Raw genomic sequence first — 19277 nt, forward strand, 5'->3', positions numbered from 1 at the left:
TAAATTATTCACTGGGAATGCATGGAAGGCAGAAAATATTAGCCATTCCTACTTTAAAATATTTTTCTGATAAACACCTTATTTAGCAACTATAACAGCAATGGTATTTTAAATTTAAATTCTTACATGTTAGAACTGTTAACAACACAGGCATTTTTTAAGCAAAAATGTGCTTAATACTAGATAATAATTTGAAAAGCATAAAATGTTGCCTTCAGTCATATCTCTATTTTTAAATAAATTTTTAAGATTTGAAAGCTAAGTCATACATCAATAATTAAAATACATTTTCAGAATGTATTGTAACGCTATGTGCAAGACGAGTACGTTAACTGGAAAGTACTAATAACCTTACCAAAATAAAGAACTTCCCTAATGCTAACAGATTTTATCAAGTACAATGCAGTCATATCTATGTAACAGAAAATCCCAAATTGGGAGTCTAGTAGAAGACAACTAACAGTTTGGGTTTGCATGCTTCCTGAAAGCAAATGCAGTTGAGCTTTATCCTATGTCAATAAAGAAAGTAACAGTATAATGGAGACCCGCTAAAAATTATGAAAAAAGGAACAAAATCCAGAGGAGGGTGACAGAAGTGGTCCGTGGGTTGGAGTACCTCTGCTATGAAGACAGGCTGAGAGAGTGGGGGGTCACCTGTCAAAAAGAGAAGTGTCTGGGGAGACTTCAGGACTCAAAGGGAGCTTAAAAGAAAGATGGGGACATACATTTTAGTAGGGCCTGTTGTGATAGGACAAAGGGCAATGGCTTTAAACTTAGTGAGGGCAGACTTAGATGTCAGGAAGAATTTCTTTAGGTTTAGATTAGGCATTAGGAAGAAATTTTTTATGTGGTGAGGCAGTGAACAGGTTGCGTAGAGAGGATGTGGGTGCTCATCCCTGGAAGTGCACAAGGCCAGGCTGGATGGGGCTCTGAGCAACCAACTTGGTCTAGTGAAAGGTGTCCCTGCCTATGGCAGAAGAGCTGGAACACGATCTGTAAGGTCTCTTCCAACCCAAATTATTCTATTTTTCTGATATAATATTATGAAAACAGTAAGTAGCTACTTTTGTCCTTCTTTTGTCCCTTTTTATCTAACGCATGAGTGAAAGACATACCAAAAATTGTCTTTGATTAAAAAAGGAAATAGTTTTATAAAGCCTGTTAAAGATGAATGTTGGACAGTAAATTATTTTTAAAATCTCTGCAACACAGATAAATCATGCTTTGAAAAATGTACCTTTTTTACAGCAACAACAAAAAAGACTGAAATGCCACTTTCAACACAATGCTAGAAAAAAGTGCTGATGTTGTTTAAGGTTATTTTCTTTTAAAAAGCTGTTGTAAAATTTTATAACTGTTAAAAGTCAAGAGATGCTTTGTATCACAATTTCCAGTGTCTTCCAACATTTCAAAAATTATTTTAGTTTTTTTAGATGTGACTATTCACTGAAGCACTTCAATTTTTGTTTAAGTGTGAACCTTGCTCTCCCTCTGGCTGCTAAGCCATTATTTCTTTTTGAGAGCTCAGGGTTTTAGTGTATCTTAACATTCCCAGCTATCAAGTTTTTGTTAGAAAAATGACAATTTTGTCTACAAAGTAAAGCAGGACTCCTTAGATGAGAAGGTCTAATTTATCCCTGCACCATCTAACACAATACAGTGCAAAACAGAATTAAGAAAAAAATACCTTTTAAAAAAAAGTCTAACACTAATTAACATATACAGCAAACAAACACAGTTAAAGATGGAATAGATTAGCCTACTTGCATCATTTATCTCCCAGGGAATTAGCATCATTTAATGAAAAGATGCCAATATTGAGTAAGCCAAACTGATGAATATGAGCAATTGGGCCAAAATATCTACACAAAAAGCATTCAGGGAGAACTGTCATGTTAACAGGGCTGTGGGATGTGGAGAAATGGATGAAGAATGTTTCCTTCCACACAGAAACTAAACCAGTCTTCAAGTTTTCCTGGAATGAAGCAGTGTTCCCTGGTATGAAGCCGTTTCTTCTGGTCTAAAATTGCAGTTAAACCAGTCATACATGAATTCCTGTTTAGCCTGTTGTTCTTCCTTGTAAGCATTTCTACAGTTAAATTTCAGAAAGTGGAAGACCTAGACATGGTTTGAAGGAAAAAAAAATCACTATTGAAAAGTTATAAAGTTATCCTCTGAGAGTTCAGACTTTGTGAAAAATTTCATGTGTCTGCTCATACTGATTCCATTGCTAACTTATTGAAAAATGTTGAAGTGAACTTTGTACTAAATATTTTAGGGACAGTTGGTAACCATCTATTTGCCTGATTACTGAAGGCACATTTATTCCCTAAACATAGACTAGCAGATACGTTACAATGTACACAGTCTATATTTATACTTCTCACTAAAGCACACTGTTTATAACTGTACAGCCAAAGCGTACAAACATAATTGCCTTCACACAATAATGCACATTATTACTGTTTCTTTAACTGAGTTGGTAGCCAAGACAAAAAAAAAAGGAAAAAAAAACCACAACAAACTGATTTAAAATTATATTTAGCATTCTGTCCCTGATAAGGCTCTCTGTTTTGATGTTTAATAGTATGGGCTACAGAAATGTCAAAAATTTTTCTAGCCAGCTTTTTACATCAAAAATGCTTCTGTGCAAAGTTTAGGCACATTCTTAGAGAACAAAAATGCAATATAACCAACTAGCTAGCAGCATACAATTAACATGATTCATCCCATTTAAACTGGAAAAAAATCAGTAAATTGTTTTTTCTCCCAGTAAAGGCTTTTCCTAGCTTTTACTCATCATCTCTCATGTGTCAGCTTTTGCAGAACTTTTCCCTTGGCACAGGTACTTAGTTCTCTTCAACAATAACAAGCTATACTCTAGTGTAATTAGCTCAGGTCAAAATTAGCCACAACACTTACAGATATACAGTTATATATATAAAATAAATTAATATAAAGTGAACCTGCATAAAGTGACCACCATATTTTGATCCCTGAGCATAACCATACACTTGTTAGCATTAAAATCAGACAGATTAAATGCAAACCCTGTAATAACTAATTCAAACTTCCCTTAGTGTCCAATCTATTGTGCCCTCAGAACATCCAAACTATCTCCATTTCTTCTAAGATATACAATGGAATATGTAATATGGAAGTATTTTTTTCAGCGAGATTTAATTGACATAATATTACCCTCAGTTTAAACAGATAAATTCTCAAATTGAGTTTGTTATCAGGGTGACATACCACACCCTGTGTCTGAGAGCTGACTATTTCAAGGTCAGTTGCTGCTGCCTGCACTATCACAATATTCAAGCTGAAGTTCTCAATTTTTACCAAAAGCCTGAATCCACCTTAGATGTAGCAATTTTCAAGAAGATAGTGACAAAAATCTAATTACCCACCTGTCCCTGAAAAAAGTAATTAGAGGTTTTAACACATGCCAGTACATGAGCTAAAAAAAGTCAAGAATTCATTTTCCTGAAGAGATCAGGCTGGCTGAAAGCAAACAAGATTTTTGTCACCTTTGTAGCCCTGAGAACAGAGATAGTAATTTGTGGATCATGTTCATTAGCCAAAGTAAAATCAGTAATTGCTGAGATCCAATGTAATTGCCCAGCCAAAGGCCAACCTGTAGAAATAAGAAATCATACAGAGGGCCTGAGGACCGTGACATAGCAAGAGACACCCTATAAAACATGACTTGGGAGAGACTACAGGATTCTTATTTCATCTTCTCCAGTCACAAATGGCACACACATGTCCAGTGTGCAGAGTATTGGTGTTGCTTGCATTTAAGAGAGCGACAGATTGTTATAAATAATTTTGCAAACTGATATCCTGAATTACACTTCCAATTTTGTCACCTTTGTGTGCTCAGATCAATATATTTGTCCAGATATGCTTATCTGGCATGCTAGTGCTTAAGTTTGTGCTACACAAGACAAAAAGAAAAGAGTTTCTTAATTTCCAATTTTCAAATGAACTAGTAGGTTTTAAAGGTATCTTAAATTTAATTCAGTACTTTTGTATGTAAGATTTCCATTCTGGATTCAAAGACAAATATATTTGGAATTAAGTCTGAAACAAAGAAAGGTCTCACTACTTGATATTCATGCATCTAGGGGATTAAATGTATCTGCAGTACATTCCACTATCTGGAAACTTTAACAGACTAATTATGAGGAACATGACTGACAGTATGCTAATTACTTGCAAATTGGTGTAAGCAAGTTTCATTTGAAAATGCTTAAAATGATGTTCTTACTTGTTTGCTTTATTATGCCTATCAACTCTGAAGTCCTACAGACCAGAGAAAAAAAATCCAGTCATGATTCCTAATTCAAGAAACTGGATTTGCTCTCCAGTATAAAAATGTAGGTCTCCATGTTGTATGAAAAATCACATCCCTTCAATATATTTGTTTCTGTAGTGGGTATGATACAGTATTAAAAAAAACATTGTGTAATGCGTCCAAAAAATTTTCAGGTCAGTTGTGACACTTGAAAATTTTGGCACTAACTTGTAGGCTAGATAGTATGCAAATCACTACAGAAGGCAAAAAAGTATCAACAACATTCGTATCAACAAAGATGATCCAAAAAGTATTAAAACCTGTAGTCTTTTGTCATTTATTAAAAACAAACAAAACAGCCTTTAGCCCATGTATTTGGGCAACTAACAGGTTTTCACTGAAGACTTGCAGAACAGGGAGTTTCAACACCAGTAACTTTTCCTTAATTAAAAGTATGGCCGCGATTTGAATATTAGTACATTCACTATTTTAATAGGTCTAGTTTGGTTATACAATAGCATGTTGGATCACAAAAATAAAGTTTCCAAGCAAACTTCTGTAACTTTTATTCCATACTGAAAATATAAACCACATCTTCCCAGTAAGGGATTTCATCTGTAGGCAAAGATCTAAAGAAAACAGAGGTAATAATTTCTGGAGAAAATTAGTGTTGCCTTAAAACAGTAGAGTTTACAATAGTAAAGAAACCATCTGTTTATCATTATAAATACTACACTGCTGTTCTTAATTACAAGTACAGTCAGTTCCCTAACTTAAATTCTTATTGTTTTGGAAGTGTAGGCATGTAAATGTTCTCATCATTCTCTTCTCCCCGCTTATATTTCCTATCAGGTATTCCCAAAAGGCTTCCATCAAAACAAAAACTACATTAAAAAATTAAAAACAACTTACACACACACACACACACACACACAAACCCCCCCCACACCCCCCCCAGATTGGCCACAAATAATTAAAGCAATAGGAAGAAGTTCCGTTAAGGGCAGGGGCTGTCTAGCAATTTGTAGTGGCAAATTATTTTGTGATATGCAGACTCAAGCATAGCACCACCTAACTTTACTCTCCATACAGTCCTCATCTACAACAAAAACTACCCAGCTAGTGAAGAGCTTGACAGAGTTTCATGCTAAGAGAGTAAAATACATTACTCATCATTTATTGATTATAGGAAATAGAAAGGCATTTCTGACAAATTCAGTCTGAAAAGCATTGTAGTAAGACATTCCAAGATTATGCTCTCTATTCCACTTCTAATCTGGAAATGATGGACATACAAAAAAAAAGTCAATGCTGGACTGATCATTATTGAAGAGTATATATTTTCTGTAAGACATTAATTCTCTTTTTATAGTTTCATATTGTTGTAGTGCATCTTTGAATTTATAGAATTCTACAGCAACAATCGTGACCATCTTTGTCAAGAAGACATTCTCCATCCAATAACCCAAATATCAGCACAAAGCTGAAAAACATCTCTTGTTTCAGAATGCAAAAATATCAACTATTGGTCACATACAACATACGAAAATTTTTGGGCAATAGCCAGTATAGCAATTAACTTCTATAGCATAAAGTTGAGTGACTCTCTCTCTCTCTCCTTCTCGGACAGTAGACAGAAATAGAAGATTTGCTTTCTGTTTTAAGGCTGAATACAAAATTATCAGACAGAAATTATTTTAAATCTGCAAGCATACAATTTAGTCAACATCCAGGCTACTAAATCTATGAAGAATATTTCTGAGGAAATAAAAGGAGCATCAAAAGTACTTACTTCGAATTTGTCTCTTAATTTCCTTTGAAGGATCTAGCCAGTTCTGAAAAAAAACACAAACACACAAAAAAACCCCCCACAGCCAGAAATTAAAATCCTCAATATAATCTGTGCAACCTATTAAACAGTTCATAGCATTTCAGTTACTCTTGATATGTGCAAAGAAACTGTTTCATGACAGATCACCCAAAAATTTAACTTTGGGAAGTGAGATTAGAAATTGGTCACATATATTCATCATTAACTCAGGCAATCCTGTTTATTAGTTTTACCCATACACGTAAGAAAACAGGTTGCATGAGAGACTAGAAATGCAAGCCTTTTACCTACAGTTACTGAAAACTTCCTTCATACAGTGTGTGAATCTTTATTTCCCATGGCCAGCCACACATTCAAGCATGTCCATGGAAGACACACACTTGTGTACAGCAACCTGACAGGAGGCCTGGCAACATTTCACAAGGTAGGGAAGAATTAGAAACTGGCTTGTAGGTCAAGGACAATATCTGCTTTTTCCTAGACCACTGCAGTTATTAACAGCTTTAAAGTCTGAGTGGACACCTCAGGGCAAGCACACATGTTGGGAAAGGCATACTTCTACCAAATTTTCTTGCCTAAGCAGTATAATGTGACTCACCTTTTTCAGCCTACGGCACCAGACAAATTTCAGATGCAACATTGTTTCCCCTTACCTCAGTCTCTATTACAGGCTTTTGCACCTGAAGTCCAAATTACTTCACGGATAAATGCTAGGCTACAGTTTCATAGGTGTGTATGGATTAGGAGAACATGAAACTACGTTTTTGCATAGTTTCTAATGCAAATCTTTAAAGGCAGATCACCTCTGCTAAAAGAGAATGTGGCTCCTATGGATACGACCCAAAATGCCAATTCCCTCTTGTAAATGACCTTGGTTCAAGTCGATTTCATTACAAGTACAGCACACATATATTAGATGAATACTGTTTAGAAATGAAATGTAAGATCTCCTTTTTATAATTTTTTACAACTGTAATTTTAAAAAAAGAGAACTTAGTAAGTCTGTGACTTCTAATTTCATAGCTACTATAATTTTTCCAGAGGTGGCACAGTCCGTACCATTGTTACAAAGCTTCTCCAAAATTCTGGATATCATTTATTCTATGAAAAACAGAAAAACTGCTATCTGTTTAAAGAACCTTGACATGGAAAGGCCTTGGAAGACAACATAAGTCTTCAAGTAATTTTAACCAAGACTCACTTCAGCTACAGTTATCAACCTAGGTTTTCAGTTTTGGAATTAATTCCATTCTGAAATTACACACAACTGTATTATTGCAATTAGAAAGATAACTAGAAGTAGCTTAAACTTTCACATTTTACATGTAGAATGAAGTAATAATACAGAATATAACATGGTATAGCTACAGCAGAAAACTAGAATTTCTGAGTATATTCCTTTCAATGCTTTATCTTTTATCACTATAAAGTAGGAGAAAAGAACATACAATACAGAATATGCTGCAAGATGAGAAGAATAATCCTTTCTTTACACAAGTTTACAGCTCTTTTTATGGATTTTCCCAAATCTGAAATAAGCTTGCTGGAAGCAGACTTTGCCATTAACTTTCATTACTGTTCTGTCAAATAAAACCAGATGCTTATATGCTGTTCATCAGCATAATTACAGGGATGCGATTTTTTTTGCATCTGTGTCTTTTGTTACAGATAAAACAAACACCATGAAAGAATCTACCCTGAATTAGAGCTCCTTAATGCAAAATAGACAGGTCTGTTTTTCAAAGCAAAAGATAAAGCATATGCGCACACTACTTTGCTCCAGTAGGCAGAAATCTATTTGTTTAATTTGTGCATGGTAAGGGTATAGATGAGACAAAGTAGCATACTGTCAAAGAACAACAAGTGTTCTCTACCATTACAAAAGTATTTTGTCCAAATCCAGAAATGCAGCATTTTCAGCTGGCACCCAGAACATAAGAGCAGAAGCTTTCTAACACTTCTGCAGAACAATTACAGCGTGAATGGAGCATTCATGAACTTTTGAGAGTGCAATGCAATGAAAACTAAACTGTACACTAATAAATTGAACATTTGCAAACACTAAAAGAAATCATTAATGACTAAATTGACTCAAAGAGTTTTTAATTGTGTATCAAAGCTAACAAAAATCAGTCTGATTTGAAGACATAACATGTCGCTCAGCTGCATAGAACACCCATGGAGAAAAGTTAATGGGACGACTCCTCCAATGGTACCCCAATGGTGCATTAAGGAGCAGCTCTAATTCAAAATAGTGCCTGGCATTCAGTTTCCACACACCACAGCTGCCAGCGAGTTCAACAGCTGGCTCATAAATGGGTGGCTGTGATGAGTGCACAAGAATGGGAAAACCACATAATTCAGCACTTAGTACCGACTGGCCTGGAGGTCAGAGATTTGTGGTGTTTTGATTTGAAGAGGGAAGACTCATAATAGAAGAAAAAAATGCATCAGAAAGAACTGGTACTGAAGGAACTCAAACTTACTACACAGATGAATAAAAAAGAGGGCCCTAAACCCAGAAAAAGTTCTGAGAAAGTAGGAAACGCAAATCTGCTATGGAAGACTCGTTTTTAAGTTTCTCCAAATAACACAAAGAACTTATTCGTATGAAAAAGACAAAATCCAGCAACTGTGGTTTTTAAGGCTTCTTAACAAATAGGACCAAATTTCCACAGAGGTTTTTAAATAAAATTCTTCCGCTGTTCATAATTTGGGTGAGACATGGTCTTCTCTTCTTTTGGATAAAGTGCTAGACTTAGTCTGGGCACAAAAATAAAGACCCCATTATCAGATATTTCTCACTTAACCTATGTAAATACCTCATTTATGAGTGCTGCTACAGTAACACCTCCAGAGTCTAAGGATAAGGAGCTCAAGAACTCATTCAGCTTGAAAGAGACCCCTGGAAATAAATGGTCCAAGTACAGTTTAAGAGCCAGTTTTGAATAAGATCAGGCTGTGCAGTTCATATCCAGTCAAATTTTTAGTATTTCTACAGATAAAGAAATGAAAAAACAGATGGGCTCTTTTTAAAACATGGGACTCTGGTCCTCCTTTCACATGACTGAAAACTACCAAGAAAGTCTCAGTCCAACTGGAGGTACATTAAAAAAAAAAGAAAAACAAGGGGAAAAAAGAAATAAAAGGAAAAAAGAAAACAAAAAGAAAACAAACCAAATGAAAACAACGTTAACTCTACACCAATCCAGATTTTTCTGCTCTACTTTCAAAAATACAACGGCTCCATATCTACTTCCTGGTATAGCTCAGGGATCCCATGTCTGCTATTAGACCTTTCCTCTCTTGCCAGAAATCAGACTGCTGCTTTATATTATTTTGCTGTACATGTATAGTATAGTTTTTTCAACAGTGAGTAGCTCAAAAAAAAGGACAAGCGAAAATAACAGATAAAATTAAGTTTAGGATATTACTCAGAATGGAAATTGTCAGAAGTTCAGATTTATACAAACCACTTAATTAGACTTAATTTCAAACACAATAGTAGGAACAATATGATGATAGAAAAAGAGCAAGAACTTCTAGAGTAATTATACTGTAATTATGGTTCTGTTACAAATAAAGATCAAAAAGAAATGGATTCTTTTTCCATTTCAATTTGTAACTATTAGTTGGGGTTTTTTAATGAAAAAAAGATGACTACAGGTATATCTTTATTTCATGAAGGAAACAACAGCCAGCCAGTGCTGGAAAGACAACCTGGGTTTGGTGATTAGTGGAACATGTGCCACCAACTGATTCGAGATTTTTCTCAGCTGAGCAATCTAGATATTCTCTATCATCCACCATATAAGTAAACGCTAAAGAAGACTGAAAGTAAGTTACGAAACAGTATTTAAGAGATCCTTCTGAATATAGTCATGTCAAACACCACTCATCTGTCAAATTAGCATCCAGTACCAGTCATGGGCCAGCTCCAACCTCTTTACAAATGCCAAAATTTTCCTTAAGCTTAAAAGTAAGAAAGAAACTCAAAGGCCCAATAGTTACAGAGCTACGGGCTAGATTTCCTTCATAATCCTGGCACAACACATTCTTACACATATACAAGAAAAGGCAGCAAAATTTACTCAAGTGTTTGTAATGTTTCATATTAAATATTTATTGTGAGCGGCAACAATGAAAAACAAACAAAACCCTCATACAGGCTTACCTTCTGTTCTGAATTCTCATAAAACAACAGCCCAAAATAGTCCTTTTCCAGTAAATTGAGATGTTCACATACTTTATCAAACAGCACTTGTCCTTTGGCTCTTTTCTGGGAGTGGGAAGGTAGGGAAAGGGGAAAAAAAGAAAAAGAAAAAAAAAGAGAAACTAACAGTAAATCAGTAAAGTCCTTATTACAAGTAGTTTTACTTGACTATATTATTAAGGAAAATTTAATATATCCATAAAGCATATTATAAAGCTATAGGCTTTCTTACAATACACAGATCCCCATAATCAAGAGTTATACATACCCCTGACAAAAACAGAGAAATTCCCAATTTTTTTCAATACATGACAAAAAAATTACTTGAATATACAAGGAAAATTCAAGACCTAAATAGATTTAACATTTTTGCCCTATTAAGTGTCAATAAATAGTCTTAGTTTTTCTGGATCCTTGTTTTTAAAAGAACAGATTTCTTTATTTGAGCCAAGTTTATCCGTAGTATCATCTAACAATTAATATAGTTTCTATAGTGTTCATTTATATTAACTTTAGCATTTCTATCATTTTGGTATACATCTCAATGACTTAAGAATCACGTTATACGAATACATTAAAAAAATAAAAGTGTGCTCTCATCTTCAAGAGACGAAAAAGAACTTGCAGACCACTAACAGCCAATGCTCAGACCAGCAGAGGTCTGAACAGGTGCAAACTCAACACACGCAACAGGCCTAGCTGTCTGTACTGCAGTAGTTTTGAGATAGAAAGTACAAGGGCTGCTTTCTGTCTGCATATTTATGAACTCTCTCGGTACCCAACATGTCCATTAGACACTCAAAAATAAAGAACAAGTCTTAAAGAAGCTTATCCTTCCTAAAAATATTATTTGTGGAAGTCAGTAACAAAGAAATAAAATGGAGAACATGTTTTTATTTGCAGTTCATTTCAGTATTGTAGACTTCTACTTTGTAATGGTAATTGAAGACTGATCATCATCTTAACACATTCTTTACAAGGCCACTTGCTGTGGCTCAGTATTACTAGAGCTTAAGCAAATCACAGTTAGTCCTGAAGTTTATCTGTTCTTGTGATCTTGCAGCAGCTTTCCAGTGCCTAAAGGGGCCTACAAGAGAACAGGGAGGGACTCTTTACAAGGGCATGTGGTGACAGGTCCAGGCATAATGGTTTTAAATTGAAAGAGAGTATGCACAGATCAGGTATTAGGAAGAAATAATTTTCTGTGAGGGTGGTGAGACATTGGAACAGGATGCCCAGAGAAGCTAGGGACGACCCATCCCTGGAAGATGGGATTCAACCAGATTAGATGGGCCTTTGGAGCAACCTGGTATAGTGGGAGCTGTCACAGCATAGAAGGGGCCTGAAACTACAACTTTAAGGTCCCTTTCAATCCCAAACCATTCTAGCATTCTATGATTCTTCTACTTGCAATTGGGAATGTAAACAAGGGCAATCCATATGTCTGTACTGCCTGTAAGGAAAAGGAGGTCCCAGGCCATGCTTTTGTGTGCCAGGTTTTAAGGAACAGACTTCTTGTACTGGAGATGGCAGCTGACCAGAGATAAAGATTTAGAGCAAACAGCTCACACCATATACTCAGGAGCAGGAAGATGAGAAGTTCTTTCCACAGTTACCATCTGAACATGAATGGCATGCAGCCTCCAGTCTGAAACAACTCCTCCATGCCTGCTCTGCTATTTGTGGCATTTATCAATGAGGCCACAACATAACCTTTGCAGAGGCCTCTCAGCTTATAGGAATTTTTGCATTTGCTTAGGCCTACTTATTTCAGTAGATGCCATACACCACTGCAATTCCATAGGAACGCCACGGACCGCCCCGTGTATGCCTTGGCAACACTGCAACCATTGTCAGCGCAGACGGACACAGAGCGCTCGGCACGTGGCTGCGGCTCAGCCCCATGGCACAGGGCGCCAAAGGCCAGGCGGGGAGGGAGAGGGCTCCAAAGAAGGTATGCACTGAGCAAAGAGTGAAGGCATTGTTGGTTTATTCCCCGAGAAACCAAAGCTTTATTTATTCCAAAATGGCATTGTCCAGCAGACATTCTGCTTGCAAAGATCAGAAGGCTTACAAAGAAACAAAATTATAAAATGAAGACATTTAGTAGCATAAGCATCACACTGAGGCAGTGGAACTTAGAAGTCAGAGTGACATTTGAAATGGGGAGCTGGGAATCTTAAATTTGTTCGGCACTTGCAAAAAATCTTAATCTTCAGAAAGACAGATGACTGCTTCCCGTAAGTGTTTGAAGTAGCCACTTAATCTTCTTGACAGCTTCACCTTCAGCTTAAGAGAAAACACCAATATAGTGATTGTGGGCCCTAGAACTGCACACAGTACTCAAGGTGATGACAAGACAACATGAATACAGCAGTATAGTCACCTCATTTGTCTGGCTGCTTAAACAGTATTTGCTGCATCCCAGGGGAAAGCAGGAGAAGTATGAGCAAGAGAGTGTTTGAAAAATCTTAGCCTGCTTAGATGCGTGTGATAGACGACACTTTTTTCCCAAGTAAATATGCACATCAGTCATCCACTTTGCAAAGGCAAGTTCCAGTTATACATATTTCAGTAAATATACTGATGAGTGAAAAAAATAATATATGCTATCCTTAAGTCCATATCTGGAATTAGTTACTTTTAAAATAAAGTTCATATATTGCATTCACCCTTTGTAGGGTTTGGGAGGAAGCATAAATGACGGTCAGAAGAGCTCAGGCACAGCAGGCATCAGAAAGCTTACAACTAGGAGAGTTTATTTTTAGTTACACCCAACACCTTTTATATCCTCTTATATCTAACATGTCATGACATTATTGGTTAACCAATTCACCTCACATACATAGAAGCATCCCATTGGTCACAAGATACCACACACTCTACAGGTAGCTCTCTGCTCCTTAAGAGTGTACTCCAAACTATTTCCTTCAAGGATACACACACTGTCATCACCCCTACATTCAGATACTAAATCCTGCAGTTAATATCATGCTTTTGATATACAGAAACAAAGCAGACAAATCTACAGGAAATATATTCTAAGTATAACAATAAAATATTGCACAGTTTCTTCTTAGGAAGTCACAGTGAACGTAGAACTTGGATACACTAGCAGTGTCGACTGTATCTTTAAACATTTTTGGCACTTTATAGCTCTTTCACATAAAGAAAAACACCACCATGCCATGAAGCCCAGGTTATGTTAGTCTGCATTCTAGACAGCAGCACAAAGCAGCATAAAGACATTATAGCATCAGAAACTGGTATTTATAGAGCTCCGTTATGGATTCATAAAGCCTCTCAGTACCAGCAGTGGTTCTCATTAGAAGATCCTACTTGTAAAACTGAAAGACGCCTGGTTATTTTATATATATACACACATACACACACATATATATGTGCATATATATATATATATACACACATCATGTATATACACACACACAGAGATATATATGTATATATATATACACACATACAAATATATACACACACACACATTCATACACATATAAATATATATAGTGATACAGTTTTAAAAATCTGAAAGAGTATTTAATTTGCAAACTCAAACTTTTTAAGTGCAATTTCTGTGCAATCCATTTGGGGGCAGGTATTACTACACAGTTTAAACTACACAAAAACATGTAACTTTTCTGGAAAAGCCCATTGTAGGGGCTTTTTAGGTGAAGGTTTACAGGTAACAGGAAACAGAGGGACTGCCTGGAAAATTTCGTATCCCAGGAGCAAGCAGGGCTAACAGAGGGCATGACTGACTGCACACGCCCCCTGAAGCAGCAAGCTGATCCATGGAAGGATTGTGCACATCACTTGAACACGTTACTGCTCCCTTCCAGGGGCATATACGTGCCCCCATAACTGTCAGTAAATCAGATGTTGTACCAGCAGTTCTCGTGTTTGCTGCACTGTCACAGCCCATGCTTTAGAGACAGAGTGTGTCTCAACAAGAACTTAAAGCTGTTGTAATTCAACAATTTTTTTCATAGAGGAGCAGGGGGCTCTAAGAAGGCAGCATCATGGTTTGCACAGGTTGTTACTTTTTAAACTGGATTCCATTTCTTTTTCTACCAGGTGGTTCAGATGTCCAGTAATGGCCTCAACCAATGTGTAAAATTATAATCACTATCCTTAGATATGTATGCATAATACACATTTATGTGTAGGTATATACACACATATGTGTACATAGCACAATAAACATTAGCACTGAAACAGGGAAATCTTCATATTCCAAATTCTAATGCAGAAATGGCAGTAAAATTATAAGACCATACTTTGGCTCCCAAGAATAATCATGTAGGGGAACATAATCAACCTCAGTGTACCAAGAGGTTGAAAAGTGAGGATCCACTCACAGAGCCAGTAATTTAAACACACAGGAGTACTCAGAACAGCAGTATTCTATTGTGCCCCCAAGCTATGCCTTTCTCTTTTTTTAAGTGAGAACACAGAAAGCAAGCATGTAACCAAGATTATTACAGTACTGATTTCAAGTCTGTATTTAGACATCACAGATACGACCCCATAAAACCAGAGGGTAGCATGTTTCTGTCCTTTACCTCCTTCCCACAGAAAGAGCAAACCACAGGAAAGCAAATGCAGCAGGCATACACAATGGAAATTTCTATGCAGCTGGAAATTAGCATATTATGGATCTGTTTGGCTATACAAGAATTGCCAGCTATTATTGCAATATAAACACTCATGGCTACCAGTTCTGTTCAATGTATTTATCAATGATCTGGATGCAGGAGTTGAATGCCCCATTAGCATAAACCAAACTGGGAGGTGCTGTTGGCTCTCTTGAGGGTCGAGAGGCCTTACAGAGGGATGTGGATAGACTGGAGCACTGGGCAAGCAGTGGCATGAAATATAACAAGTGATTCTGTACCTGGGACAGAGTAATGCTGGGCACAAGTATACACTGGGTGAGGATTACGTAGAGTTCAGCCCTGTGGGAAAGGATCTGGGGGTGCTGGTCAGCAGCTGGCTCAATGTGAGCCAGCAGGGAGCCCAGGCAGCCAGGAGGGAAGACCCCATCTTAGTGTGCAGCAAACACTGTTAAAGCAGCCAGACAAAAGAGGTGACTATCCTGATGTATTCAGATTGTTTTGTCCTCACCTTGAGTACTGTGAGCAATTCTGGGGTCCATTATTTAACAGGAATGTGAAGGTCCTTCAGTGTGTCCAGAGGGGAGCAACAAAACTGGTGAAAGAGCTAGAAGGAATGTCTCATGAGGAGTGGCTGAGAACTTTGGGCTTGTCTAGCTCAGAGAGAAAGCAATGAGGGGTGGCCTCATTGCACTCTACAGCTTTCTGAGGACAGAGAAGAGGAGAGGGAGGTGCTGAGCTCTTCTCCCTGAGATCCTGTGATAGCACATGTGGGAATAAGTCAAAGCACCAGGGAGGTTTAGATATTAGGAAGCATTTCCATACCAAGAGGGTGACCAAACACTGTAAAAAGACTTCCTATAAAGGCGGTTGATGCCCCAAGCTTGTCAGTGTTTAAGAGTCATTTGGACATGCTTTGACCTCTGGTCAGCTCTAAAGCAGTCAGGCAATTGGACTAGATAATCATAGTAGGTCCCCTTCCTCCTGCCCTCTCCTTTCTCTAGCAGTACATGCTGAGGAAACCTCTGATGACATTTCTTCCCAGTGCTGCACTAGCAGAAAGGACAGACTGGGTAAGCAAGTCTCAGCCTAGGCATTGGCAATGCCTGTGTGGAAAGGAGGTATGTACCTTCTCATGAGGGGGAGAGCTGTGGATCACCTGAAGATAATTTAACCCCCAGAAGAAATTTGAAGAACAACCAAATAACATAACACACCATCTCCTGCCAATAGCCCAGGGCATGTCTTGGCTCAGCCTGGGGCCTTCAGTCCCTGCCTAAGCCATGTTGCAGGCCTGTCCATGTCTGCCTGCATCTTCTAGATAGGCTAGAACCTGCACTAAAGAGAGCTGCTCTCCTAGATAGGCACAGCTTAGCATGCATAGATAATACTCTATTCCCTGTGTTCACCATTAATTGAATAACTACGATACTGATATTTGCCTGAATTTGCCTGAAGGGTTTCTCAGCTCCAAAAACAAACACATATCACAAAGGCTACAGGTAGAAAAGGGATTTGATTTCATTTTATTTTTCTGATTTGTTTTAAGAGCCAATGCTGACAAGCATTAACACAATGCACATCTGTAGTCAGGAACATGCTAATGCATTCCTCCATTTTGCTTCAAAAAAACAAAACACACATACACACAAAAAAAAACCCAACAAAAAAACCCCACAAACAAAAACCACATCCCTTGCAGTTTGGCAAAGCCAAGGACACAGAAAGGAGAAGCAGGAATATGGGCCAGGAAGTCTCTGTTTCCTTCAACTTGAAGAATAACGATGGGTACTGGTCACACGTGGAAGAGGAAGAGATGTGCAATAGCCTGGGTCGTTTTCAAAAATATAGTAAGCATCAATGAGTAGCATATTTTTTTGGCTGAAAAATATTGCTTTGCTATGCTTCTTGGCCAATGATGCATGAAAAGTGCTCTCATGCCTGCAGCCAACCTGGAGCCCTTCCAGAACATACTGTTTTGCACAAGCAAGAACCTCTGGGGAAAAGTGAACCAAGGGAATACGGGAGCTTGCTTCTGCTACAAACTTGCAGGAGCAAAGAGTGACAGAGAGAGCCAGGGCATAAATAGTACCTTGAAGGTGCAAAAGCAGCACAAAAGAACTTAAGCAAAAATGGCCCAAAGGAGCCGTGGCAAGGGGCCAAGCTCAATGCTGCAGAGGATGGCAAAACACTCCCAGGGACTGAGATGACTTCACACATAAACATTACTTTCAGTGGTATCTACTGAATCCAGACAGGCATTTTAAAAAAATATGACTAATTTAACATCCCTGAGTTTTTTTTCTAAATGAAAGATTTCATACTTTAAACAGACCACTTCATGTTTGAATAAACCTCATCTACACATCTGAGCAGTCAGAAAAAAGATTTGCAATTCAAAACACAACTACAATTAAACATCTATTCCATATCAACTTCATTCAGACTTTTCTTAACTGAGGGTTAAAGACTGATCATAATTGTACAAGGAGCAAACATATTTTTACTTTGTATTAGCAAACTGTAAGTAACCACAGCGTCTGTGTCAACTCCAATATATTTCACTTGTTCATACGTGCATAAAATACGGTCAGTGCTGGCATCCTTTAAATGCCTTTTGTCATAAATATTTAATTAGACCACTGACTGAATGCAGTAAACAAACCCAATAGGATCTTCATTTGCTTCTAACTCGTAATCATTATGCACTTAGCACTTCCTTTTGTTTGTTTAAACTGTGTTACTCTCTATTAAAACACAGTTTATATTTAAAGCAGTAAATCTGAACAAGTCTTTACTGCAGATACCAAATTTAATGACAATTTCCTCATGACCATCTACAAAACCACAGAAGAAGAAAAAATCAAGTTTATCTCCTCCATGAAAGCAAGAGTCACATGTAGATCACCATAAATTTTAATAAGTTACACCACCCACAGATGTCAATTATCAGGAAAGGAGTAGGTCAGAATTATGACATTTGCACTGTGTTAAAAATAATTCTAGAAATTAAGTCAAACATTTCAACAGTCTCTTCATTCAAGCATTTAAAAACTCAACAGCCATTACATCTCAAATATGATGCTACTAAATCATGAACCTAGGTTATTTTATCCTTTAATATGGTTATGTCATTTCAACAAAAAACAAAAATTCAGTCACTTGCAAGTTTTGGCAAATACCAAGCTATTGAAGCTTTCATCCTCCAATACTTTGACAAGTCTGTGATACACTTGCACACTGTTATTCCTGTAAGTAAACTGAACTCTCTTAACAATGACACAGGTAACAAAGTTTAACAGTTCACAGCCTGTGGAAGTTGTTTCATGCCTCTCCAGAACTATTCAACAATAGCTTCTTCCTCCTCCCACTTCTCCAGGCATTCACACATGATTCTGAAGAGTCTGAGGCTAAGAGGATGTCATCTTTAAGAGCTGTAACAGTTTTAAGCTTAAAATAATTAATTGCTCATGCTCTATGAATAGACATATCGTTTACACATAACTCATGTTTAGTATAATACTTCCATGCAATACTATTCTGTGATTTATTTCAGAAGATTCCTTTAAAGCCACAGAACACAGAAAATCCATCTATTTTGTTAATATGCAACCTGTGCACTTAAAGAACTAAAAAACTAAAACTTAAAGGAATTAAATATAACATTTTAATGCTGGATCTTTTGCTACTTGGTTCCAGAAAACCAATATAAAGCAAGTTTGATGAGTGGCTGGAATAGAAGTTCACAACACTACTCCCAAAGTTTCTGATCCCTCAGAGCAAGTAGCCAAGATGCAGAGTGATTATTTACAGATCAGAACATATTTTATCAACTATGCAACATGATAATCAGCATCTGAATTATGTCTGATTACAATGCAGCACTGGTGAACTGACTGCAGTGATAATTTCAAACTACAATGAACTGAGGAACAGGTTTCACCTGGTACAAAGTTTAGCTTCATCATGCTGTCAAGGCCATGGACCTTTTTGGGCAACACCTAACATGCATCTACACTGCCATTCCAACAAGCATATTCAGAGAAGCTATAGTCAAGAAAGACTGCAAACCAGGTCCTTCAAATTTGCATCTATAAAAGTAATAAAAGTACAAAGACAGATGAGGGAAAAAAAGAAAATAATCACAAAAGAGGCTGAAATATCTGTTTAAACAATTCCACAGATAAAGTTATTGGCTAAGAGTTCAAAATGGCAAGTTGATACCATATAGAATATCTATTAAGGCAAAATAAGGTGCTCCAAGGGCAAAAGAACAGATTACTCTCAAAGGTGATAAAT

General features: G+C 37.1%; 1 protein-coding gene across 15 annotated transcripts in view; it reads right to left on the reverse strand.

Annotated features, from left to right (window-relative positions):
- The window catches only part of EPB41L2 (erythrocyte membrane protein band 4.1 like 2), a 110587-nt gene that overhangs the window by 36064 nt on the left and 55246 nt on the right, over positions 1-19277 (reverse strand). For all 15 annotated transcript variants that reach the window (XR_011697145.1, XR_011697144.1, XM_071549077.1 and 12 more), the window contains exons 5-6: positions 10306-10410; positions 6093-6135 (exon numbers count right to left, since the gene is read on the reverse strand). Coding sequence is in view for 13 of the 15 variants with exons in the window: in XM_071549077.1 (XP_071405178.1) it covers positions 6093-6135; positions 10306-10410 (148 nt within the window). In the remaining 2 variants the exon portion in view is untranslated. The remainder of the gene's footprint in view (positions 1-6092; positions 6136-10305; positions 10411-19277) is intronic.

Source organism: Pithys albifrons, chromosome 2 (assembly GCF_047495875.1).
Source record: "Pithys albifrons albifrons isolate INPA30051 chromosome 2, PitAlb_v1, whole genome shotgun sequence".
Taxonomy (NCBI): Eukaryota; Metazoa; Chordata; class Aves; order Passeriformes; family Thamnophilidae; genus Pithys; species Pithys albifrons.